We start from the raw sequence: 26724 nt of genomic DNA, 5'->3' as shown, positions 1-26724 counted from the left end.
GGAGGCAATGAGATTGGCACAGGATAGAGCATGGTTTAGGGCTGTTGTACATAGGGTCAGTATGAGTCGCAAACAACTCGACGGCACATAACAACAACAACAACATAAAATATTAGCAGAAACAAGTTTGGTTGTATTTGAACATTTCTCAGATCAATTCTGTGTTTGGTTTGCTTGCTTTTGTATATAAAGAAAGAAGAAAGCTTTTGGAAATTATTGCAACCACTTACATCATATTTCAGAAAAGAAAACTGAAGCCCAGAAAGGAAAAGAGGGGGGTTCAGGGTCACATAGCAGGTTCTATCTGGTGGAGCAGAGACAGGTAAGGAAATGCAACCATCAGGTTGAGCAGAAAGCAGGCTATGTCCAAATAACTATCGTCAGTTACTTAATTTCAGAGAATTAAAGTTTTTACCTTTAACTAAGATCAGAAGTAAGACCAGAAAGTAAATTGGCATTTTAGAAAACATTTTGACTGCTGGCAGCTTAGTCAGTAAGCAAGTTGCATTGCCAACCCACAAGCTGCACATCTCGGCTGGTGTGAGCCCACCTGTGTCTCCGTGGGACAGAGTGTGCAGTCACCTCCAGCCGCTTTTTACAGCCTGTGACACATAACGGAGGGTCAGCTGGAAGTTGGAACTGACACAATGGCAAATGAGTTTAGAGTTCCTTTCCAAATTTCACTTTCCTTTTAAAGGTCACCTCTCTAAAGATCATTACCCATCACAAAGACAGTACCCGTTAGTAAACACAGGCCAGCTGCCCTTGGCTGACACAATCCCCACCCCTCTATACAAGATTTTTGCCCTGTTCTCTTAAAATTAGGGCTAATGGCAAGACAAGTCTTTGCAGTAACACTGCTGTCTGCAGAAAACCTCTTGTTTCTTCAAAAGTAGTGCCTCTGCCTTCCCCTGGGCCCTGAGCGGGGCAGCAAAACGAGTGATTTGCTCCGTGGGAGTCTCAGCCTTTCCTGTGGGACCACAAAATCAGTATCTGAAAGATACTGAAGATAATCCAAAATATTTGGGAGGATAAACACAAATACCAGGTATTAAAATAAAGCTCCCTTTATTAAACAAATCAGACACAAGCACAAACCCAAGGGCTGGATAAGCAGCAAAGAGAAGGGGCACAAATCGCATGCAAATGAAGACTGGGACAAATCAGAAATGCATTTTATTTACTTAAGCACAAAGGACTCTTCCTCACTTCAAGCAATCTGGCAATGGTGTTCTGATCCAGGTAGGACTGAAAATTTTTTTCCCTTCAAGTCACTGAGAAATATATTTTACTCCTGATGTAATCTTTTTTTTTAAATTTTTTTTTTTCCTGATGTAATCTTTTTTAATTACACAGTCCAATGGGTAGTCCTTTCCAGAGGACTGTGGAGGGTCAGTCTAAGCTTCCAGTGTTAATTTTGTTCTCTGGTGAGCATTCCAGAGACCAAAAACTCCACCAAAGCCTCAGAAAGGCAGGGAGTGAAGGTGTCAGACTTGCTGTCTCACCCAGTACTCATCAATGTAGTTCCATTTCTGATGCCAGATAATTTTCTGACCAGGGCTGTGAACCAGTTCTTCCTACTTCCGTCAGGGCTGACAATGAAACATCAGAATGAACTAAAATTTTTAAAACACAGGTGAATCCAAACCGTAACTGGAATTGGAGAATCTGCAGGTTGATATAGATATTCTGTTAGAAACTCACTCTCCCTCTTAGGAAACAAGGCTCGCTTATGTGTTGCATAACAACCAAATGTCCTGATTGGTGGAGCTGAAAGCAGTGATGCCCAACTCAAAGATGCAGCCAACCACAATGCTTTGAATATGTGTTGCTCTCCACAGATTAAGAAATAATATACCCTCTCCCATCAGGCTCCTGAAAGGGCTTATTATATGCTGTCTGAGTTTGCCATTTCAGCACACCAGCCCTTTTTCTCATTCCAGCTGTCATTCCACTTCACTGAAATTTTAAAAATTCAAGTGTGTTTTGGTTTGGCTCTATCAGTCATGACTGAACCACTCCGAAATGGTATGAAGCTCTGACCCTGCCAGGGGCTCCTCAGGCACAAGGCTGAGGTGACTGTGGAGAGTAGCAGTCTTCAATGAGATGAGAAGGAAATAGCTTAAAGGCAAAAAGGTAGAGAGATCTGAGACGAAGTTGCAAACCCACTTAAGGCTGAAGAATACATGAGAGTTATAGCTTTGCCCGGAAAAAACCTTATTTTTGTTTTAAATCTGTGGAAAATGAATTCTCTCTCCCTCTCCCTCTGTGTGTGTGTGTGTACGTATAAGAGAAAGTAGACGGGGCTTTGGGAGATGAATCTACGAAAAACCTAAGAAAGATAGACTGAGAGAGGCAAAGCAAGCGTTCTTATGAATAGAAGGGAGATCTTTGACTCATATTAACCTGTTAATTTATACCATGGCTCTGTACAAAAATAAAAAAGTTCTCATAAGATTAACGATTTAAATAAATATTTGATAGAACATTCTTCTGCTTTTATAGCTCATCTTTGGGGTTGATATTCGGTTCATGTTTCCCTCGCTGTTCTCGATCTAGAATTGCGATCACTTCATCAGCTTTTATTCGCTCCTGCAAAAAAACACAATTTACACATTTCTGTTATGAGTATAATAATCAATCCAAACACAGCTGCTGCCCCCACCCCCAATATTTCCAGGCACGCATCTGTACACGGACAGTCAGCCATAGGTTAAACCTTACTATCACTCTGACACTGGTGCTTTCTCCTGATCACCCTATATACTTACTCACTCATTACTTGTAAGGTTTCTCTACTGAGGAGGAATCTTCTATGTTCAACCAGTGGATCCACAGCCTTCGCCAATTTGTTTCTTCTCACTGACTTGCTCTGTTCTTCATCTATTCCCTTCCACAGAAAACACCACTACTGGTCACCTGCTTGTCCTGTTTAAAAGATTGACTACAATTTCTCGTGCCCAAACTCACCTAGTTAGCTTTAGTCAACTGCCTATTTCCACCCCGGACTGTCAAAAGACCAAGCAAGTCTGTCTTGGAGGAAGTACAACCAATGAGGGCTCTCCATAAAGGCAAAGAGAGAGAAACTTTGTCTCAAACTTTGGGCATGTTTTCAGAAGGGTCCAATCCTTGGAAAAAGGCACCATGCTGAGGCAGGTGGAGGGGCAGAGAAAGAAAGGATGACTCTCAGTAAGACGGACTGACACAGTGACTGGGGACGGACAAAATAGAGCAAGGTTCAGATCTGTTGTTTGTAGGGTCCCTAACAGTCAGTTAACTCAAGAAGATCTAACAACATTATTTTTATCCTTTACTCTTTAGTGCACCTAACTGTTATCTTAGGCTAGGCTAGGCAAGGCGTCTAAATGTTGTCACTATAGATGGCCAAACAAATGCCTTAATTTGAGAAAAATAATTTTCAACTAGGTTTGACACCACTTCCTGGTACCTTTGTAAGTTATTTTGTAAAGTGGCAAAGTAATATGGAGTATTTGAGTTAATTATTGCATTTTTTCCTATCATCTTAGGTATTTCTGCAATTCAAATTTTGTTTTATGAGATAGAATATAAACTGATAGTTAGGTTATAACTTAACATTATGATCTAAGTTGACTATTATACATTTTCTTTAGCTCAAAAAGATAAAACTTGTAACTAGTATTACCATATAGACAGTACTCTGTGGCCCTCAGGCCTGGTTTTAATTGTTTTTGTTCAAACATTCTTCTAGGTCGTATAGCCCTGATGTGTCCACTTGCCATACAGAAGTAACTTGTGGTTGCTTTGATGCTGAACACTGTGCCCTGATGTGCCAAATGCGATATTGGCCACCCATGGTGGACAGTGTTTGGTGGAGCTCCCTGATTAATACAAGCTTAGAAGCAGGAGTGGCATCCACTTTCAAAATAGCTGGCTTCTGGAAACCCTATGAACTTGGAGAAATGATGAAACTTACACAAGAGTTCAGGTCTTTATTTCATACAGTTGCTGAGTTGTCTATAACTCAATGACATTTAACAACAACAACAACATAGATGGCTTTACTATGGATTATTAAAAGTAACAGGACCTTTGGTCTTGTCTCTACCTATTAAATGTCAACTGTATCTGTTCTAAAGATGTTACAAGAGTGCCACCAGACATTGTGAAATATCCATTGGAGAGCAAGATGACTCCAACTTGAGCACCACAGGGTTAAGGCCCTCACCATCCCTTAACACAATTGATCCAGCAGCGGTCAAACTGATCCCTAACTTCCCTCCTCACTTGCATTTCTCTAATGTCTCATTTCCACTTAAATGGAATCATTATCAGTTCCTATTTATTGCTCGACCAGATACCATCAAGTTGACACTGACTGAAGGGGCCTCATATATGTTAGGGTTTTCAATGGCTTGCTTTTTGTTTTAAATCTCCAGCCCCTTCTTTGATGTTTCTCTAGGTAAGTTGAAAATCCATCCTTTCAGCTAAGTGTGATAACCATTTGTACCACCTAGGGACATGGACTTGGTTTCCGTTGTATCTGATGCTTTTTCCTGCTCCCCTCAATTTTACCATCTAATCTATCAAGTCTGATTTGTCAATTTTCAAGCCACATCTCAAAGCTTCCACATTTTTTACCTTCTCCCTTATTACATTTCTTTAAACCTACCTGTCAGCCAAAGTAATGGTTCACATCTTACAACTCCCTGGAGTTAGGACTAGGTGTAGCTTAGAAAAATCACAACACTATTGCATCACAAATGGAATACAATTATCACTTCTTTTTAATCTTTTTTAAATTGTGATTTTCATGAATGTTTACAAAAAAATTATCACTTCTTAATAGGCCTATAGATTACAGCCCTTGCTTCCTCCTTTATGGCCTCTTTACATCTCTCTAATGGTTCTAACGGCTCCACAATAAACACTGTTGGCACCAGCAGTCAGGACATCAAAAGATGAATTGCGTTAGGGAAGTCCACTGTCAGGGACCTCTCCAAAGTGTCAAAGAGCAATAATGCCAGTCTAGAGACTAAGGTGCACCTGACCCAGGCCGTGGTCTTTGCAATTACTTGTTATGCATCAGAGAGCTGGACAACGACTGAGGAGGACAGAAGATGAATTGATGCCTTTGAGTTGTGGTGCTGTAGTAGAGTATTGAACATACCATGGACTTCCAAGAGAATAAACAGGTCTGTCTCAGAGAGGGTGAAACCAAATTTCTCTTTGGAGGCAAGGCTTTGTCTTACATACTTTGGGCATGTGGCCAGGAGGGACCAGCCCTTGGAGAAGAACATCATGCTTAGAAGAGTGGAGGGACAGAGCAGGAGAGGAAGACCCTGGATGAGATAGATTTGCACAGCAACTGGGGTCAAAGTGTGTTGGAATCAGTGTGACTGGCTCAGGACAGGGCAGAGTACAGAGCTATTGTATATACAGTCTTGATGGAACATAACAAAAAGAACAACTAATGATTAAGTGAGCTCTGGTGGCTTAGTAGTAAGAAGGTATGCAGCCAATACAAGGGTACATGGTTAGAATCCACCAGCTACTTCATGGGCAGAGAGATGGGCAATCTTCTTTCATGCAGTTTACTGCCTTTGAAAACCTGCTGGAGGGTCAGCTATGAGTCCATTCCAATCTAACAGTACTCACCACCCATAACTAATGACTAGTTAAACCCATAGGAAGTTATGCTGTTAACCCAAAGGTCCAGCTTGTTGGTGGTTCAACTCCAAGGCCCCATCTCCCTGTTGGTTGGAATCTCCATAAGAGAGAGAAATGGACAATCTCCTCCCATTCTATTTACAGCTTGGGAGACCCAGTGGAGGGTCAGCCTTGAACCAGTCCTGACTGGATGGCAATGAGGTTTTGAGTTCCCTGTTGCATCTCACAACCCAGCCACTTGAGCCTTCTTTGTGTCTTGAACACTTTTAACATCTTATCTCTGAGCCTTTATAATGTGTTCTCTTTCTGGAATCGTTTCCTCAATGAAACCTATCAGTTTATTTCTTATACCGCATAAATACAATGCGTGTGTTTCTTAACAACTTTTGTGAATGTTGTCATGCATTTTAATTAACTAAGCAGCTGTATTCTTTCTCCACATTAACCTTAAGCTTCTTTAACATAAGGATTATCCTTTGCACAGCTGTGTCCATGCTGGTACTTCCTATATGATCAAGAGCACATGGCTGTTTTTTTTGCTGGGTCTCCATTCACACAGACTCATGGTGATTCCATCCATAATGGAACAAAATGCTTCCTATTCCTGCTCCATTATCATGATGGGTTGTGTAGTGGATTACTGAGATGATGGGTTGTGTAGTGGATTACTGAGATCCATAGGGTTTTTCAGTGAGTTATTTTTTGAAGTGATTGCCAGACCTTTCCTCCTAGTCTGCCTTAACGCAGAAGCTCAGCTGGAATAGGTTCGGTAGCACAGTCACATACTAGTCTGCACCAAGAGAAGGATGGCGGCTGTGCTTTGGATGCCCTGCTTGAGAACTGAGTCTGGGCCTCTCAAGAATTCTACGGGGCACATCAAGTCACACAAATAAAAACTGTATGTCTTAACAAAAAGGGCGTTTTCACTCAAGAACTTAAAAGCTGAAAACTATGTTGATGTAAAAGGAACACAGAAAGAACATACATAAGAATATAACCTAAGTTGCTTTAATGATGTCGAAATAAAATCCCCGAGTGATACTGTATAAATAGGGGGAAATGATACTAATGCTGACTCAGTGTGTGCCATTGAGTTGTAAATAACACAGAGCTGACCCTCCAGTGGGTTTTCTGAGGCAGTAAATTGCACAGGAGGAGCCTGCCCATCCTTTTCCCAAGGAGCAGCTGGCGGATTCAAATTGCCTGACTTTGGGATGGCGGAGCAGATTCTTAACCACTAGGCCACCAGACACACAGACTTTTCAGATACGTTAAACACAAGATCCTGTTGCTATCACGTCATTAATGAAGGCAAACAATGTTGGAAGCTGTAAACACATACACAGGGTACTGACACTTTTAGTGTCTTTGCATTCTTTCACATTTATGATGCTGACTGCTTCTTGAGATTGTATGCCTTTAAAGTGATCTATAGTGAACATCCATCTGCCGGCTCTAATGACGTGTTCATAAAAGCACACATGCTTTCCACGCTCAAGGATTCAGTCAGAGAAAGTGCCTAGGCTACTGACTCCCAAGGTTTGCTGCATTTGAGAGATTTTGAAACCTAGGGAGCTTTTCAATCTTCTCATAGCCAAGATTCACCCAAACCAACAGAATTTTTGCGAGCAGAATCCAGATAGGAGTATCGGCAGTGAACAAATATCTCAAACTAAATGCTGAGTTAACAATAATGTATGGAAATGCATTGCAAAGCTAAAGTCTGTTATTAGGAGTTATTATATGTACTTCATGATGATGCACATGAAGTTGTATTTGACTTGAAGGCAGCTGACAACATTATGCACTTCAGGTTTTTAACAGAAGGTTTTTAACAGACCTTACACAGGGACTAGTTTGAAACTACAGGTTGCATTTAAGTTTGGGTGCTCCAAATCAAGTGACGAACTGTACATTTTCTTTTTCAAAAAATATCCCAGATGATTGCAATGTGCAGCAAAGGAAGCGATCCACACTGTTCCACACTGTATGGACTAAACTTTCAGTTAGGTGCTTAAGTAACACAGGCCATTTTACATTAGAGTCACTAGATGGCGCTACAGCTTAAAGACTGGAGTTTTATTCCACAGGAAGACCTTTTGGCGCTGCTGTTTTCCGGAATAGGAAAAAGTAGTATTTATCTTACGTTGTTGTTGTTGTTGTTATGTGCCATCGAGTCACTTGTAACTCATAGCGACCCTTTACTAGCCCTAAACTCTGCTCTGTCTCTTGTCAGCCTTATTGTCTCTGGCACACCTATCCCCATCACGTCAGTGACGGAATTAATCCATCTCATCAAGGATCTTCCTCTCTTGCGCTGTCCCTCCACCCTCCCAAGCATGATGTCCCTCTCCAAGGACTGATCCCACCTTGCAACATGCTCGAAATATGTCAGACGAAGCTTCAGAATCCTTGTCTCCAAGGAACAGTCTGGCTTCATCCTCTCCAGGACAAACTTGTTTGTTCTCCTAGCAGTCCATGGTATATTCAATACTCTTCTCTAGTGCCAAAGCTCAAAGGGCATCAATTGTCCTTCTATTATCCCTAGTCTTGTCCAGCTCTCTGATGCATAGCAAGCAATGGCAAAACTGTGCCTGTATCAGGCACACCTTAGTCTCCAGACTGACATCGTTGCTCTTCAGTACCTTTGGAGAGGTCTCTGACAGCAGACTTTCCCAATGCAATTTGTCTTTTAATTTCCCTTGAAGGAGAGTGCTAGATCACTGAATAATGGAATCTCTTTAAAATTGAAAACCACAGTCGGTTAACATGTATTTCTTTCAATAACCTGTTATCTTCACCACCTAATAATTTACCTACCTAGTTTCCTTAGTACAAGCGTGCTTTGGAGCAATACTGGCATTTGGAAGATGTAGAAGAGGTATTATTTTTAAATAGTATATAATAAGGTTGTATTCAAATCTTATTTGGGGATTAAAAAAGAAAACTGGATAAAGTGTCATTTTAAAGATCAGAAGTTCATGACTTCATAAATACTTGGCGCTACCAGGGACCTTTGAAAGTTTACCTCCCACTACAATGCTTGCTTCATTTTCAGCATTCCAGGCCAACCAGTTGCTGAGTTTTTAGACGTATGTAGGGACAAGGCACTCACTACTTCCAAAGCAGATTATTCCCTCAAGTAGTCGCTACTATTTGACGAGGTACATGGCTGGGAGTATTTTAAAGTTATTCCTGATGTTGAGCCCCGATTTTTCTCCCAAGGACATTAAACCATTTGTCTTAATGCATCCTTCAGTGGCCTCACAGATGGAGATTTTAACCTCTGCCCAAGTGTAGCTTGTCAGATAAAGATGAGATCAAGGTCTCTCATGAAAGCTAAACATCATCAGCTACTTAAATCTCTGGGTGGTGTAAATGGCTTAGTGCACGACTACTAGTTGAAAGGTTGGCAGTTCAAACTCCACAACCTGCTTCTGAAAGTCAACAGCCTTGGAAACTCAATGAAGTTGATGAAAGTCTGCATACAGAGGGTCACTATGAGCTGGAATTGATTTGAGTAACTTATAACAGTAACAACAACAATGGTCTTTCAGGAGTCTCCACTCTTGTCTACATGTTTCCCAAATTAGTTTGTGCTCTTTTTTACTAATTTCACGAGAGAAGAAATCAGTCTCCGTAGTGGCCAGTTTGCTTGGCTCCACAATCAACACTCTTGGTACCAGCAGTCAGGAAAGCAAAAGACGAATTGCATTGGGAAAATCTGCTGTTAGCAACCTCTCCAGAGTGCTGAAGAGCAATGATGTCAGTCTAGAGACAAAGATGAGCCTAATCCAGGCCACGGTCTTCACAACTACTTGCTATGCGTCACAGAGCTGGACAACAACTGAGAATGACAGAAGAAGAATCGATGCCTTCAAATTGTGGTGCTGGAGAAGAGTCTTGAACATACCATGGACCACCAAGAAAACATCTAAGTCTGTCTTAGAGAGGGTGAAAACAAGTTTCTCCTTGGGGTCTAGGATTTTGAGGCTCTGTCTCACATACTTTGAGCACGTGGCTAGGAGGAACTGCTCCCTGGAGAAGGACATCATGCTAGAGTGGAGGGCCAGTGCAGGAGAGGAGGACCCGGTATGAGATGGATTGAAATCGTAACTGGGGTAATGGAGGTAGGTGTGTTGGAATCAGTGAGACTGGTGCAGGGCAGGGCAGGCTTCAGAGATGCTGCACATAGGGTCACTATGAGTTGCAGGAGACCCGACGACATATAACAAGGATAACAACAGTGGCTAGCAGAAATTGATTCCTATCTTGTGATGCTGCAGTTTATTGATCAAATTTACACTTGATTAATGACATATGCACTTCCACAAATATACTTATTAACGTGTCTACTTATTAGAATCCTGCTGGTTAAGATGCTTTCACAGTCAATCCCCTCTTGCCCAAACTCACACGCGGAAAGGCCAGAGAAATGAACGTCAGGTCATGGATCTCACCAAGAACCAGCCGTTCCTTATAAAACAATATCAGTGCTGGAAACCAAAGACAAGTGATTCCATAAAATAAACCTCCTTCCCCCGAACTCCAAGGTTCCTGAACAGTTATGGGACAATTGCAAAGGTTTTTGAGACAGTCCATAAGGAAGGTTCAGGGAAACAAATCTCACAAACGAAATGGCTTTTATTAATGGATCAGAAAACTCACCAGTTCTCTGTAAAGTGGGTCCAGGGTAAACCACAGGGCCACTGCACACCTTTGACCCTTGGTGACCGCCTTTACGCCATGTGGGTTCTCTCCGCCTGATGAAAAGCTGATCATACGTCCACACTTTGGTTTTATGGATGCCTAAGAAACAAATTTTTACAAGTAAGTTTTAAAACAGCACAACTCTTAATTCTTATAAATATCACCACAACCCCTTTTTCTCTATTGTTCTATGAGAATGTTTAATTTGCGTAAGAGAAACAATGGAATCCTGGAGATGAGGAGGACATGGATGGTCCTCTACTTCCCCATCTAAAAAAGGAAAATAAATTCAAAATAATATCTCACAGAATAAAACAGCTCATGTAAAATTTTGTGCACAGCTCACAGCACACAGCAATTGTTCAATAGTTCAATAACCTGCAAGTTCTACAAAGGAAAAATCCCATTTTTTAATAATTTATTTTCTCACTTCAGTACTAACATAGCATTTGGCACATAGTAGACGCATATTTAGCATCTTTTGAATGACAAAAGCAAATCAAGCAGATACCAATAATTCTAGAAATGTTCTAGTTCTTCAACTGCACATTTGTTGCTCAAGCCCTTTACATAATGCAAAAATGTTTCAAGATCAAGTCTAAATGCTGATACTTTACTGATACCTTATTTTTCCTTATACTATGCTTGCTGATTGGTCTCTCAGCCACTGCCTGAATGCGTCCAGTGATAAAAGCACATCACCCCCTGTAAGGTCTACTCCGTGGCCACCATGGGCTCTGAGATTATCGACACCATCCTTCCAAGCCTGCGATTCTTCAGGCGGCATTGCCTGCCGAAGTGTAGGTGAAAAAGTGTAGGGATGAAAAGCAGACACTGCCAGGTCCTTGAGGCAAATACAAGGTTCTAAGTACAGGCTCTCTGAGTTGAATAAGCAATGTAAGGGCCTCATGTCTATGTTTAGGGAAGAAGACATTTAGTGTCTGATGTGAACAGGGTTCACTTTTCCTCCTGGGGAGACAGAAAATCCTTACTCAGTCCATACAGAACTTGGAAAAGGTGAAAACAAAAAGTGGTATGAGCCACGCAGCTATTTGGTAAGATGGCTCTGTTTAAGTAGTGGTTTCCTGAAGCACCAGAGTGGATATATGCTTATTAGAAGAGCTACAGGCTTCCTTCTGAATAAAATGGGATGTCCATGTCTTCACTGAAAATTTTGGTAAATACCTTAAAGCCCTTAAATTTGACATAACACAGGTATTCTGAGAATGGATGACATACACATGAAAGGTTATGGGGAGGAGGAGAGGTAAAAATCAGAGGGCCAGGAGTCTGTATACGCTGAGTCCCATGAGCTGGAGAGAGAGGCATGTATGTGGGTACCAAGAAGAAGTACGTTCTTCCTGATTATTCTTATTCACAGTAATGGAGGGGGATTTGCTTTTATTAAATACTACTGTGTTTCTTTAGAAGCTTTTGTCAAGATAACTTTTCTAGTGCAAATCTTGAACTTCAGTAGTTATAGGAGCCCTCAGTTATCTGTGTGATTTCTTTTCATCTTGAAAAAAGGAATTTTGGTGTGTTTCTCTGTGCTGTTAGCTGCAGTTAAATCAATCCATCTCACAGTGACTGCACCCTAAGTCTTCAATGCTGTGACCTTTCTGAAGAAGATAATCAGCCTTAGCCCTCCCAGTTGTCTCTGAGTGGGTTCAAACTCCAATCTTTCAGCTACGAGGTGAGTGTTTAGCCATTCACTCCACTTAGAGGTCCCATGAAGAGGTCCTATTATGAACTAGGAGAGGAAAGTTTTCCCCTATGCAGTCGCAGGTTCTGCAGTTTCAAGCCATCTGGGCTGCTAATTCCTTAATGAAGCTCAGGGCTCAATTGCATCCGAGGCCATTTTAGTTTTTTTTTAAATGCAATTAACATCTTTGCAACATCTTTCAACATGATCAGTGTTAACAGGTTTGAGGACAATGTGATGTTCTCTTATTAAATAAGAGTAATTGACATATTGAATTAGAATAACACAAAGCATTTTAAAACATTGTCAAAATTAAAGACAAGTCACACATTGTATGAAGCACAACTGATAACTGATTATACACCTGTGAGTTCTCAAGGGTCTCTTGGAATCACCTGATGTTAGATATCAGGTGCACAGAGAAATAGATAGTTTTTAAGGAACTGGTCAAGAGCCTGGATGGACCAAACTTTAAAGCGCTTAGCTGCACATTAAAAAGTCAGTGGTTTAAAGTCACCAGCTGCTGTGTGGGAAAAATCTGTGGCTGTTTCTGTAAGGATTACAGCCTTCAAAACAACAATGAACTATCGTCACACCCCAGCAACAATAGAAAAAGTTCAACAAAACCATAAGTAACAAATGCTGATAGGGGATGTTTAATGCAATCCCAATGCAAATATCATATTCAGTTTTCAAAGAGAACAGGAAATTGTCAAATTTACATGGAGAGAAAAGAGACCCGGAATAAGCAGAACACTTCTGAAACCAAGTGAGGTGGGAGGCATAGCACTCCCTGACCTTCAAACCTACTGTACAGCTGTAATAAATAAATAAAACAGCATGGTACTAGTATAATAACACACATTAAGTAATGGAACAGAATCGAGAAACCAGAAATTAACCCATCGATCTACGAACAACTGCTATTCGATAAGGAAATAAAACCTATCAAATGGGGAAATGACAACCTCTTCAACAAATGGTGCTGGCAAAATAGGACTGTTACCTGCAGAAAGCTGAAACAGGATCCACAGCTCACACTGTAAACAAAAATCACCTCAAGGTGAATCAGAGGCCTGGGAGTAAAGCCTCAAACCATAAAGCTCATCAGAGACAAACTGGAATCAAGCTTAGACAGCCTAATCTATGGTATAGAGAGACTGCCAACTACAGCCAGAAATGCACAATCAGGAGAGGATAAAATTGAATGGGACCTTATAAAGATTAAGTCCCTGTGCACATCAAAAACATTTTCTAACAGAGTGAAAAGACTGGGGAAAAAAACATTTGACAATACCATTTTTGATATGGTCCCAATCAAAAACTTAGAGAATCCTAGAGGACCTCCACAAGAAAAAGATTGATAACCCAATTACAAAATGGGCAAAAGACATGGGAAGAATTTTTACAGAGGAAGATATTCAGATAGCTAACAGACACATGAAAAAATGCTCAAAATTACTGGCAATAAAAGAAATTTAAATCAAAAGCACAATGAGATACAATCTCACTGCAGTAGCAGTGGCAAAGTTTAACAGGACAGCAAGTAATAAAAATTGGAGAGGATGTGGAGAGATAGGAACTCTTATACCCTGTTGGTAGGATTGTAAAATGGTACAACCATTCTAAAAGAAGGCATTTTGGCATTTCCTCGAAAAGCTGAACACAGAAATTCCACATGACCCAGTTATTCCACTACTAGGAACATACAGTCAGCAAATTAGAAATGAGGCACAAATAGACACTTGTACTCCAATGTCCATAGCAGCATTATTCACAATTTCAAGAACATGGAAACAGCCTAAATGTCTAGCCGCAATCGAATGTGAGAAATTGTGGCACCAGCCCATGATAGAATACTATGAAGCAATTAGCAATGGCTCTGAAAATTACAACATAACTTGGAAGAGACTAGAGAACATTATGATAAGTAAACTAACTCAGTCCCATAACGACACATACTTCCCAAGACCATTATTGAAATAATAGAAGGATAATTAGTGAAATGTGTATGGGAACCCATGGCAGCTGGTGTAGGGGGGAAGCAAAGTGGTGAGGATTATATGCACAATGCTGTAATGTGTAATATTGAAACAACAAGGAAGAATCCATACAATACTTCATGGCAGGGATATGTAGGTAGCACTTTACTCTGAGTTAATTAAGTCAGCCAAAAAAATAAACAAACAAATAACAGTTATAAAGAGCTGGAAAAGGGCTAGAGAGAGAGAGAGTTGCACAATATGGTAGGGGGAGGGAGGGAGTGAATGAAATGGGAAAGATCAGCAGAGACCTGAAAAGATGGGTGATGGTGGGCATAACGCAATGAGGACTAACTTTATGAAACACAGTGCTTGGGAATGATTGTATGAAATACAAGACGAATGAAGGAAAGTGTGAAACACAACGTGTACAAATTTTACATGAAAACCAATATAAAAGAAAAATTTTTTTAAAGAGCTGGTAAGAGTAAAATGAGATTGGAAGTCTCACATACTGCTGGTTCAATCACTTTAAAAGTGGGAAATAGAAATAATATTCCATGACTACCAGGGAGCTCTGGTGGTGGAGTACATGGGGCATTGTGCTAAAACACAAGGGCTGTGCTTCTCTGGAGGTTCAAATCTACCAGAGGCTTCATGAAAGAAAGATGGACAAACTCCTCCTATGTGATAGAGAGCCTCTAAAAGTCAGCTGGAGGCTCAGTTATGAGTCAAGTTCAGACTCAACAGCAATAAGGTTTGGTGTTTGGTGGTTTTTTTTTTTTTAATTCCACTACTAGGTTGTTGTTGTATACCATCAAATCACAACTGAATCATAACTGACCAACCAGCAGATTTTCAGAGGTAATAAATTGCATGGGAAGAGACTGCCCATCTTTCTTCTGCAGAAGAGGTAGTGGATTCAAACCATGTACCTTTGGTATGGCAGCACAGCTCCTAACAAAACTAACAGATACATGTGCACCAATGTTTACTGTCATTTTATTTCTAATAGGAAAGAGATGGAAACAATCCAAGTGTCCATCAGTAAACAAATGGACTGAGAAATTATATGCACAATGTTGTAATGTTGAAACAACAAGGAAGGATCCATGCAATACTACATGTACTACATGGCAGGGATAAGTAGGCAGTACTTTACTCTGAGTTAATTAAGTCAGCCAAAAAAAAAAAAAGACAAATAACAGTTATAAAGGGCTGGAAAAGGGCTAGAGAGAGAGAGAGAATCGTTGTAGTACCAGTGAGGGGAGAAGGGGGAATGTAAAATTAAGTAATATATGACAAACAGTTATGTGCAGGAATTATTAATTGGAAAAAATGCTTTGTGAACTGCCATTCAAATCACAGTAAAAATATTTTAAAAGATTACAGTCTTATAAATCCTTTGGGGCAATTCTCCTCTGTCTCAGCATTGCTGAAGAGTTGTTCAGAGTTGGTATCAATTTGACAACAGCATGTTTGGGTAGATATATTGTTTCTATGAGGGAACATATCCTGCTCTTTAGAGAAATGATCGTTGTTATTGTTAAGGGTCATTGAGCAATAGAAGACTCATAGGGACCCTACCTATAAACGAAAGACCTTAACACTTGTATAGCTTCCATCATTTCTCCAAGTTCAGAGTTTCTGGAGTCAAGCTATTTCGTAAGTGGATGCCACTCCTGCTTCCAAGCTTGTTTTAATTGAGGAGCTCCATCAAACACAGTCCAAAAATCAAAACCTCTGTAGAGTCAAGCTCCTTCAGAATGCTCTCCCAGACAAATGATTAGAAACATATTATAGGCACACAGCTCCATCCACCTAGAATTTAATTTTTTTATGAAGAAATGCAGCTCATTAGATTTTTTAGCTTCCTCTAATTTGAAAAAAAACCTCTGAAATCCCTAAATGCTCATATTTCATAAACAAAAACTGTTGTTAAAGAAAACCAAGTATGTCTTCCAAGTAAGATAAAAATTTCCATCAAGCTAATGATTAAGAGTTAGAAAAGCTCTTTTTATGTTTTTGTCTTAAATAAATGTAAATTTCCAGCCAAGGCTCATTTAGTTATATAATCCCAAAGCAAAAAGGTTAGAAGACATGTTACTTTCTTATGTGATCTGAAATTAAGTCACTCCTCTGTTTCAATAGTCCCTCTAGAATTAAAGAGGGGAATTGTAAAAAGAAGTTATCCATTTCTTTTTGTGATTTCTGTATGTATGAAAACTCATTGCCATAGAGTAGGGACTGACTCGGAGCTGGGCCTCTGCTGTGTGTTTTGGGCTGTAAACAGAACAGGAGGAGATTGCCCATCTTTTCAGTACAGAGTAACAGGTAGGTTCTAACTGTTAGGGTCCCTCAGCCTCTGGGTTATTGGTGCCAACTCCTCCCTACTGAATTGTTAGCAGAGCTTCCTATGTTTATGAAGGGTGTAAGCATTGACCAACAGGATCATTTCCACTTTCTATGGAATACATTAAAAATATCTATTAAAATACATATATTAAAAATATATTTATCTGAATAAAATGAACTTGGAAAATAAATCTGCTTTCAATATCAGGCTCTTAATAAATGAACACACAAACACAGATACACATGCATATATACAAACATGCACAAATCTATTTTCCTTTTGAGGGAAAGGAGTATGCTTTAGTGCTTTCTACTGTCTTTTGAAAAGAGTGAAGCTTTTTTTTTGTTAAAATTATATGTCTTAAAAGGGAGTGATATATTATTTTCAATCTTTCAAGAGCAGAATTTATTCAATTAAATGCCACAATTTATGAACCACTAATCCACGGCTCAAGTCCTGGTAGCAGAGTACAGCTGTGCTGCCAACACAAAGGCACATGGATCTAATCCACTTGCAATTTACAGCCTCTGAAAACCTGCTAGAGAGTCAGCTACAGGTTCGTTCCAACTTCATTCTCCATAACAACAATAAAAACATCTGAAAGACTAGAAGTTTGAATCCACCAGACATTCTATGGGGGGAAAATGGTAATTTCCCCTCACAAACACAGCCTAAGAAATGTGGTTGAGGGTCACTATAGTTGGAGTCAATCTGATAGGAATGGGTTGGATTAATGCATAAAAAAGAATCCTGTTGGTGCACTCCAAGTGCATCTGTTAAGCACTCCAAGTCAACGAAGTGGTTTGAACCCACCAGCTGTTTTAGGGAAATAGATGAGGTATTATGCATCCATAAAGATTAGAACCTTAGAAACCCTACTTACCAAAAAGAAACCAAACACACTTTATGGTCAAGTCAGAACTAACTCATAACTGACCTTTCAGAGAATTTACAGAAGATGCAAACCACATGAGAGGAAAGAATCCATCTTTCTCCCAAGGCAGAGCTGGTAAATTCAAACCACCTGCCTTTGTGTTAACAGCACAACTCCTTACCCACTAGGTCACCAGGGCCAAGGTAGTTGTTTTTCTAATAGTTATATTCTTACTTTTTATAACTATAGTTCTTACAATTTTTCTGAGAATTATAGTTCTTATAGTTATGTACCTATATTATTTCTAATAATTCTTATAGTTATATTTTCTTATCGTTATATTCTTAGTTCTTATAGTTAGAATTCACAATATGGCAATAGGTTGTTGGTGCTTCAAATAGTGTGCATTTCCAAATGTGGCCACTAGAGGAAGTAGAAGCAAAGAAATCTTTCCAACAACCTGTCTGATTTTCTTTCTGTGCGATGTAAGCTCATTTGTGCCTCATTTTAATGCTACTAAATCCCTAAAATAAAATGTTTTATGCAAATATACTCTTCAAAAGGTGACAATCTTGTATGAGGATTTTAAACTCCCACCTAGAGATCACTGTTTAATTACCCAGATCATGAAGCATCACAATGTTCCTGTGTTAATATGTAAGCTGCTTACACAAAGCTGTGATGGATCCTTCCCTCTTTAGCAGATTACTGCTACAGACTGTGGCAATTATTCTTTCTAGTTTAACACGACGTTTCTGAGCAAGTTCAGTGAGAATCATCATCGGATTCACTTTGAAACCCAGAACTGATTTTAAAATGATCTTAGACTCCGGTAGACTGTTGAAGATGTTATGTGGTGTCTTGCATTAAGAAAAAAAAAAACCAACACAAAACCTAAAAATTATGTAGGAAGTCATAAGGCTCAGAATAAATTATGACATAATCTATTATATTATTCACATGCCAAACCAACCAAATCAAACCAAGTAAAGTTATTCTATAGGATATCTAAGATTGTGCTTGTTAAGAAAGGTGACTGACGGGGGAACTCTGGTGTCCCTAGTGGCAAGAAGCTGCACTGCAATCCCAGATGTGCATGGTTCAAATCCACCAGATGCTCTGCCGAGGGAGGAGAGACAATTTCCTCCTGTACCTGTCAGAGAACTGCCAGAAGCCCACGCTGGGTTTAGAAGGGGTTGTGGTACTAGGGATATTGTAGCTGATGTTAGATGGATCTTAGCTGAAGGCAGGGAATACCAGAGGAATGTCTATCTGTGTTTCATTGATTATGCAAAGGCGTTTGACTGTGTGGATCATAACAGACTGTGGTTGACTCTCAGAAGAATGGGAATCCCAGAACATTTAATTGTGCTAATGTGAAACCTATACTTGGACCAAGAGGCAGTTGTCAGAACAGAGAAGGGTAACACTGCACGGTTCAAAATTGGGAAGGTTGTACTCCAGGTACATATCTCCATACCTTTTCAACATGTATGCAGAGCAGATTATCCGAGAGACTGGGCTCTATGAGGAGAAGTGTGGCGTCAGGAATGGTGGAAGATCTATTAACAATCTGCGTTATGCAGATGACACAACCCTGCTTGCTGAAACTGAGGAGGACCTCATGCACTTGCTGTGGAGGGTCAAGGACTGCAGCCTTCAATATGGATTGAGGTTCAATGTCAAGAAGACAAAGATTCTCACCACTGGACCAATTGTTAGCATCAGGATGGATGACAGAGAGATTGAGATTGTTCACAGCTTCAGTTTGCTTGGCTCCATAGTCAACACTCTTGGCACCAGCAGCCAGGAAGTCAAAAAATGTATTGTGATGGGAAAGTCTGTTATTAGGGACCTTTCTAAAGTACTCAAGAGCAACGGTGTCTCTCTGGAGACTAAGGTGTGCCTGAGACACTTTGCTATCACTTGTTATGCATCAGAGAGTTGGACAATGACTAGGGAGGATAGAAGGAGAATTGATGCCTTTGGGCTGTGGTGCTGGATAAGAGTATTGAATGTACCATGGACTGCCAAGAAAACAAACAGATTCATCTTGGAGAGGGTTAAACCAGGCTACTCCTTGGAGGCAAGGATTCTGGGGCTTTGTCTGACATACTTTGGACATGTTGTAAAGAGGGACAGGTCCTTGGGGAGGGACATCATGCTTGGGAGGATGGAGAGACAGTGCTGGAGGGGAAGGCCCTCTATGAGGTGGATTGCTTCAGTGACTGGGGTAATCAGGATGGGTTTGTCAGAGACAGTGGATTTGGCACAGGAAAGAGCCCGGTTAGGGCTGTTGTACACAGGGTCGCTATGAATTGCAAGTGACTCAACGGCATATAACAACAACAACAACAACAACAACAACCTGTCAGATCTGAATTGATGGTACACACCCACAAAAGATAATAAAATTAAAAAAATTTAAAAATAAGAAGGTGACTGACACAATTTTCTTCCAGTGAGTGATGAGTTCAAATAATCCAAGTTTTGGTTAGCAAAACAGTGTGTGGTGTTAGACCAAAAGTTGGCTGGGGTGTTTTTTTTTTGTTTTTTGTTGTTTTTTTGTTTTTTTAAAGCCATTTAGCCTCTGGCCTCCACCTACCTTAACTGCAGACACATGGTTTTGCAAAATCAGCACCAGCTCTGGGATTAGGATAAACAAAAGAGTGCTTCCCACACTGAGCAACAAGACTTGAGGTGAGCAAGACTTAAGGTAAAGAAGGCTTGCGATGGTAAACCCCGGTGAGCACAAGACCCTGGTAGTGGAGAGACTGTGACATTGCTGTGGAGTGGACAACCAGAGGCAAGATGTTTTCTTGTATTTGCGTTGGCCACCATTGGATTTTAATGTTCTCACCTTTGATGATGGAAGGTAAATCTGCTTGCTGAATTGAAACCAGAGACTGGACTAACTGAGGAGTTGTGCCTTGGAACAGGTGGACTAAACCCTGGACTTATTTTGGATGATACTGTGAAATTATTTTTTCTTTTTTAAATTTTTATTTTATTATTGTGTGTGTGTGTGTGTGTGTGTGTGTGTTTACCGTCAAATTGGATCTGACTGGTACAGGAGGAGATTGCCCCCCTCCTTCTCCGGCAGAGCATCCGGTGGATTTGAACCGCTTATCTCTGGAATTGCAGTGCAGCTTCTTGCCACTAGGCCGCTAGAGCTCTCTGATACTGTGATATTCTTTTCCTCTCCTACTTTACAACTTTCTTCTTTAATAAACCCCATTGTTGGTACCATAACTGTGAGTCTGTGAATCAGCAATGAATAAACTAACCTCTTGCTGATGGTGGGCTCTGCAGGCACCACGAGGCTGGGCTAAGGACTGTTGATGTGCTTTCTGCATTAGGGTGATGAGGGGCTGTGTTATTCTCTTTCTGCCCCTTTCAGAGAGATACTTAAGGCTCTGTGCCTCTATGGCCCGTTTCCCCTACTTAGGCAAGTATCTTAACTATGTCACTACCACTTGCATAACATGTTATTTTTATGTGCCATTGAGACAGAACCAACTCTTAGATGACCCTCAGATGGATTTTCAGAGGCAGAAAATCACATGGGAGGAGACTGTCCACCTCTCAAAGAGCAGCTTGGAGATTCAAACTGCTTGCCTTTGGGTTGGCATTTCAACTCCTTACTCACTGGTTACCAGAGCTCTTTAAAAAACATACTAGTTTATAGATAAGTGTTGCTGTTTCTATGTACCTTTGAGTAGGCACCAATGTACAGCTCCATCGGGTTTTCAGAGGCTACTAATTGCCTGAAACAAGACTGTTAGCTGAGAAGCTGGTGGATTAGAATTGCGCACTCTAGGGTTGACAATGTTACTCCTTACCACTAAGCTACCAGAGCTCCCATATGTGTATGAGTGTGATATCCTATATGGTTGTTGTTCACTATGACTCATCGTGACCCTATGTACAACGAACAGGCTGGAATCTTATTTTGTCTGATGCTATAAAAATATTTTCCTGCCAAGCTAAAGGCATTTGATTTGAATCTAACAGCTGCTTTGCAAGAGTAAGAGGGGTAATCACCTCCTGGGTGATTTAAATCTTCTGAAAACTCACTAAAGGGTCAGCTATGTAGTGGTTCCCACTAAATGGCACCCAGAAACAGCAAGCCCCCCCATATCAACAACAATAAATTTATATATAAATAAAACATATGTTGTATAGTATCAAGTCAGAATTGACCCAAAGCTGACCCTCTGGTGGGTTTTCAGAGACAGTTGATCACATGGAAGGAGAATGCTTATCCTTCCCCTTCACAGCAGCTGGTAGATTTGAAGCACTTGCTTTTCAGATTGCAGCACAGATTCTTACCCAGAGGCCACCAGGACACTCATTCATATTCTTTCTATCTATCTATCTATCTATCTATCTATCTATCTATCTATCTATCTATCTATTGCATTGCAGTCCCAAAGGCACATGGTTCAAATCCCCCAGCTGCTCTGCAAGAGAAGGAAGTGTAATCTTGGCACTGGCACACAACAACTCTCTCTCTCTCTCTCTTTCTCTCTCTATCTCTAACACTATAGCTATACCTTTTTCTTGTTCATTTCAACAATAAGAAAACAAAGGTCCTCACTACAGGACCAACAGCCAACAACATGATAGATGGATAAATGATTGATATTGTCAATGATTTAGTCTTAGTTGGATCAAGAATCAATACCCTTGGTATCAGCAGTCAGGAAATCAGGAGACTTATTGCACTGGCCAAGTCCCTCTCCAAAATACTTAAGACCAAAAATGTCAATTTGAAGACCAAGGTGAACCTGTTTCAGGCCATGGTCTTCCCAATCACCTTCTATGCTTTAGAGACGTGGACAATGAAGAAGGATGATAGAAGAACTGAAGCCTTGAGTTGTGGTACCAGAGAAAAGTAATGAATATCCCATTAACTGCCCAAAGAACACGAAGATATGACTTGGAAACAATGCAGCCAGAGTGCTCCTTGGAGGCAAAAATACTGAAGCCTCGTCTCTCATAATTTGGACATGTTGTTAGGTGAGGCTGTTCCTTGGACAGGACATCATGCTTGGAAAGATGGAGGGTCAGAGAAGGAGTGGAAGACTCACAGGGGGATGAAGGGATATAGTTAATGAAGCAATGGTATCAAGAGTGTCAAAGAACATGAGGACAGTAAAGGACAGAGCTGGTTTCAGGTTGAAGTCAGCTTTTCAAGGGTCACTAAGAGTTGTACTGAACTTGACAGCACCTACCATCACCATCTTAGCTGAAAGCAGGGAATACCAGAGGAATGTATATCTGTGTTTCATTGACTATGCAAAGGTGTTTGACTGTGTGGATCATAACAAACTGTGGCTGACTCTGAGAAGAATGGGAATCCCAGAACACGTGATCGTTCTAATGCGAAACCTGAACTTGAACCTGAACAGAACAAGGAAACACTGCATGGTTCAAAATTGGGCAGGGTGTATGCCAAGGATGCGTCCTATGTCCATACCTTTTCAACCTGTATGTGGATCAGATTATCCGGGAGTTTGGGCTCTGTGAGGAGAAATGTGGGGTCAAGATTGGTGGAAGATCTATCAACAATCTGTGTTATGCAGATGACACAATCCTGCTTGCTGAAACTGAGGAGGACCTGAAGCACCTGCTGCAGAGGGTCAAGGACTGCAGTCTTCAGTATGGATTGAGGCTCAATGTCAAGAAGACAAAGATTCTCACCACTGGACCCATTGGCAGCATCAGGATGGATGGTGAAGAGATTGAAGTTGTTCACAGCTTTAGTTTGCTTGGCTCCACAGTCAACACTCTTGGCACCAGTAGCCAGGAAATTAAGAGGCATATGCCATGGGAAAGTCTGCTGTTAGGGACCTCTCCAAAGTACTGAAGAGCAATGGTGTCTCTCTGGAGACTAAGGTGCGTTTGATATAGGCCATGGTCTTTGCAATCACTTGTCATGCATCAGAGAGTTGGACAATGACCAAGGAGGATAGAAGGGGAATTGATGCCTTTGAGCTGTGGTGCTGGAGAAGAGTATTGAGAGTACCATGGACTGCTAGGAAAACAAACAGATTCATCCTGGAAAGGGTTAAACCGGGTAGCTCCTTGGAGGCAAGGATTCTGAGGCTCTGTCTAACATACTTTGGACATGTTGTAAGGAGAGACCGGTTCTTGGAGAAGGACATCATGCTTGGGAGGGTGGAGGGACAGGGCAGGAGGGGAAGGCCCTCTATGAGGTGGATTGATTCAGTGACTGGGGTAATCAGGATGGGAGTGTCAGAGACAGTGCAATTGACACAGGACAGAGCAGAGTTTAGGGCTGTTGTACATAGGGTCGCTATGAATTGCAAGTGACTTAACGGCACATAACAACAACAATAACAACAACAAACAACTATCACCATATATGTGTATCTCAATATATAGGTATATATCACTATATGTGTATATCTCACTATATATCTCTAGCTCTCTATCATAATCTATATCTATATAGACACATCTCCTTTGACGCTAGGATTTTGAAGCTCCATCTCATATACTTTGGGCATATGGCTAGGAGGGACTGATCCCTGGAGAAGGACATCATGCTCAGAAGGGTGGAGGGACAGCATAAGAAGGGTAGGGGAAAAAGACCCTGGATGACCCAGTAACTAGGAAGACCCCAGATTGACCCAGTAACTAGGGCAATGGGGGTAGGTGTTTCACAGTCAGTGAGATTGGCTCAGGACAGGGCAGGCTTCAGAGCTGCTGTACATAGATATGGTTGCTGTGCATCACAGGCGACTGACAGCATGTAACAACAACAGTAAAATTATATACATATAATTTTAAACTTGGGTTTAGGAGACAAATATTCAACTCAAGCATGAATAACAAAGCTGGTTACTAAGTTACTTATAAAATCACTTGACTTGCTGTATACTGGATCGGTTTAGGAATTGTTGATATTATCTTATGTTCCTCTTATTTGACTGACAAAGAATTAGAAAAATTGCGTTCTAAGTCTAATACCACTAACTATATTATCATGAGAAAAGATTTAGTAATTTTATTTATTTACCCACTTATAAAAGAGACCAGAAGATTTTTCCCTTTTTAACATTTTATGAGGTGGGCATTCATTCAAAGTCTCCTAACTTCTCAATTCTTGAACTTGGAATCATTGGCAAGCTATGAGTTCATGGTAAATGGCAAAATTAAAATGAAAATATTACAAATAAATGTAAGGAAATAGGTACACATACCGTCACAGTCTTGGCATCCATTTCTGTGAAGATGAATTCTCCTCCTTCAAAGTCGTCATTCATATACAGGAGAGCGCTGCGAGGAGAGGCACACTTGCTGGTAAGTTCACCTGACACAACCATGGTCACATCCGCTACACCCGAGGGCACGTTCTGTTGCATTTCCCCCAAGTTGTCAGCGATCAGAATCAATGGCTCTCCTGAGTCTGAGACTGAGTTGTGAAAGTGGAACCATTCCAATACCCACCAGGCAGAATCCTGATGATATAGGTGAGGACAACAGGGTCTTTGCAATACCTGTGTCTCTAGATTTATATGAGCAAGTCAATAATTGATCACTTGGTGTTTGCCTGAAAGGGGTTTTAGTAGTTTCCCTGTCAATGTAAAGGTAAGTGGTTCAAATTCACCAGCTGCTCTGTAGAGAAAGACCCTCCTCCTATGGCAGACTCCTCAAGGTGTCTCGTCCTCTGAAGATTTACACCCCAGAAACTGGAAGGAGGCTCATTCTGATTTGGAATCAACTCAAAAGCAGGGGTCTGGGGGAGGGTATATACCAGGTGTTGTGGTAAGGATTGGCAGGAAAGCAGTGTGAAGAGGGTGATTATAAAGGTGAATCAATTGTCAGAGTGATTATCTAGAGGTAGTATATGCTTATTGGTCCAGGGGTATATGTGAGACAGTTTCACTATCCTTATAAGCAAGGATGCTGAGACTTTATCTCATGTCATTTGAGCCATGCTGTCAGGAAGGTCCAGTTCTTGGAAAAAAAGATCATGCTGGAAAAGACAGAGGGTTAAGAAAGCTAGAGGGTCAGAAAAAGAGGGGAACACCCTCAACAAGATGGACTGACAAGCTGTAACAACGGACTTGAGCATATCAAGGATTGTAAATATGGATTAGGGTAGGGCAAGATTCAGACTTATTGTTTATTGGATTGCTATAAGTTGTAGTCAATTCATCAGCACCTAACAACAAAGAAGTAGTACAAAATGGTAACATCATCATCATCATCAGTAACACTTTCTAGGTTCAGTCATTTCGCAAAATAACAGACATAGATTATTAGAAATTTGCCTTGATTTGAGCTAAGCCTCAAGCCTAGACAGACTCAAAAGTTCCATCCCCCTCCACACACTGGCACCAAGTTGATTCCAATTCATAATGACTCTACAAAACAGTTAAATTGCCTTATAGGGTTCTCAACGCTGTCTTGATGGAAGCAGAATGACACATCTTTCTCTGAGAGCAGCCAGGGAGTTTGAAACAACTACTTTTCAGTTAGCAGGAAGGTAATTTGGACATTGAACCATTAGGTCTCCTAAGCTCTCTAGAGTGATAACCACAGTTTATTTTTAAGAGGGTCAGTCCTCTTAAAGAGGAAGACCGTCAATAAGATGGGGTGACAAGGTGCCTGCAACAATGACCATAAGCACAAGATGGACTGAGAAATGGCACAGCATCTAACAGTCTTGCTGTTTGGTGTGTAGGTCACTAGGAGTCAGAGTTGATTTGCTGGGGGGAGGAAGATCCCCAATAAGATGAACTGACACAGTGACTTCAGTAAAGGTCCCTAGCGTGCCAGATATTTTAAGGACGACACAAGGCACAAAGGGCACAAAGCTCAGGTCAGCCGTTTATAAGGTCACTATAAGTCACACTCCACCGCACCTAACAACAATAACTATCATCATCAGCATAAGCAACTGATATGGTCCTGGCCTATTTTTTAACCTCTCTAAACCTCAGTGTCTTTGCCTATAAAATGAGCATAAAAGTCTTTTCCTTATAAAGGTATCTGATAATTAAATGACACGTTGCACCCAAGACACAGTTTTGTGCACAGCTTAATTTTCACTCTTACTATTGTATTCTGTCAGGGATCTCTCCAGACTGCTGAAAAGCAATGATGTCAGTCTAAACACTAAGGTGTGCCCAATCCAGGCCATAGTCTTTGCAATTACTAGCTATGTGTCAGAGAGCTGGACAATGACTAAGGACGACAGAAGAAAAATCGATGTCTTCGAGTTATGGTGCTGGAGAAGAGTTTTGAACATATCTTGGACTGCCAAGAAAAGAAATAGGTCTGTCTTGGAAAGGGTACCAAGTTTCCCTTTGAAGGCTAGGATTTTGAAGCCCTGTCTCACATATTTTAGGCACATGGCCAGGAAAGACTGGTCCGTGGAGAAGGACATTTTTCTTGGAAGGGTAGAGGGACAGCA

The 26724-nt window shown here is 40.8% G+C and overlaps 1 protein-coding gene across 1 annotated transcript in view; it reads right to left on the bottom strand.

Moving 5' to 3' along the window:
- Positions 1-2334: 2334 nt before the first annotated feature.
- LEPREL1 (leprecan-like 1) overlaps positions 2335-26724 on the bottom strand; it is a 264589-nt gene continuing 240199 nt past the window's right edge. The window contains exons 13-15 of the mRNA XM_006897062.1: positions 24506-24581; positions 10318-10458; positions 2335-2592 (exon numbers count right to left, since the gene is read on the bottom strand). Coding sequence (XP_006897124.1) covers positions 2500-2592; positions 10318-10458; positions 24506-24581 — 310 coding nt within the window. The 3' untranslated portion in view covers positions 2335-2499. The remainder of the gene's footprint in view (positions 2593-10317; positions 10459-24505; positions 24582-26724) is intronic.

Source organism: Elephantulus edwardii, unplaced genomic scaffold (genome assembly GCF_000299155.1).
Source record: "Elephantulus edwardii isolate Elephantulus edwardi_28Jun2011 unplaced genomic scaffold, EleEdw1.0 scaffold00199, whole genome shotgun sequence".
Taxonomy (NCBI): Eukaryota; Metazoa; Chordata; class Mammalia; order Macroscelidea; family Macroscelididae; genus Elephantulus; species Elephantulus edwardii.
This window is presented reverse-complemented; position numbering and strand designations above follow the sequence as displayed.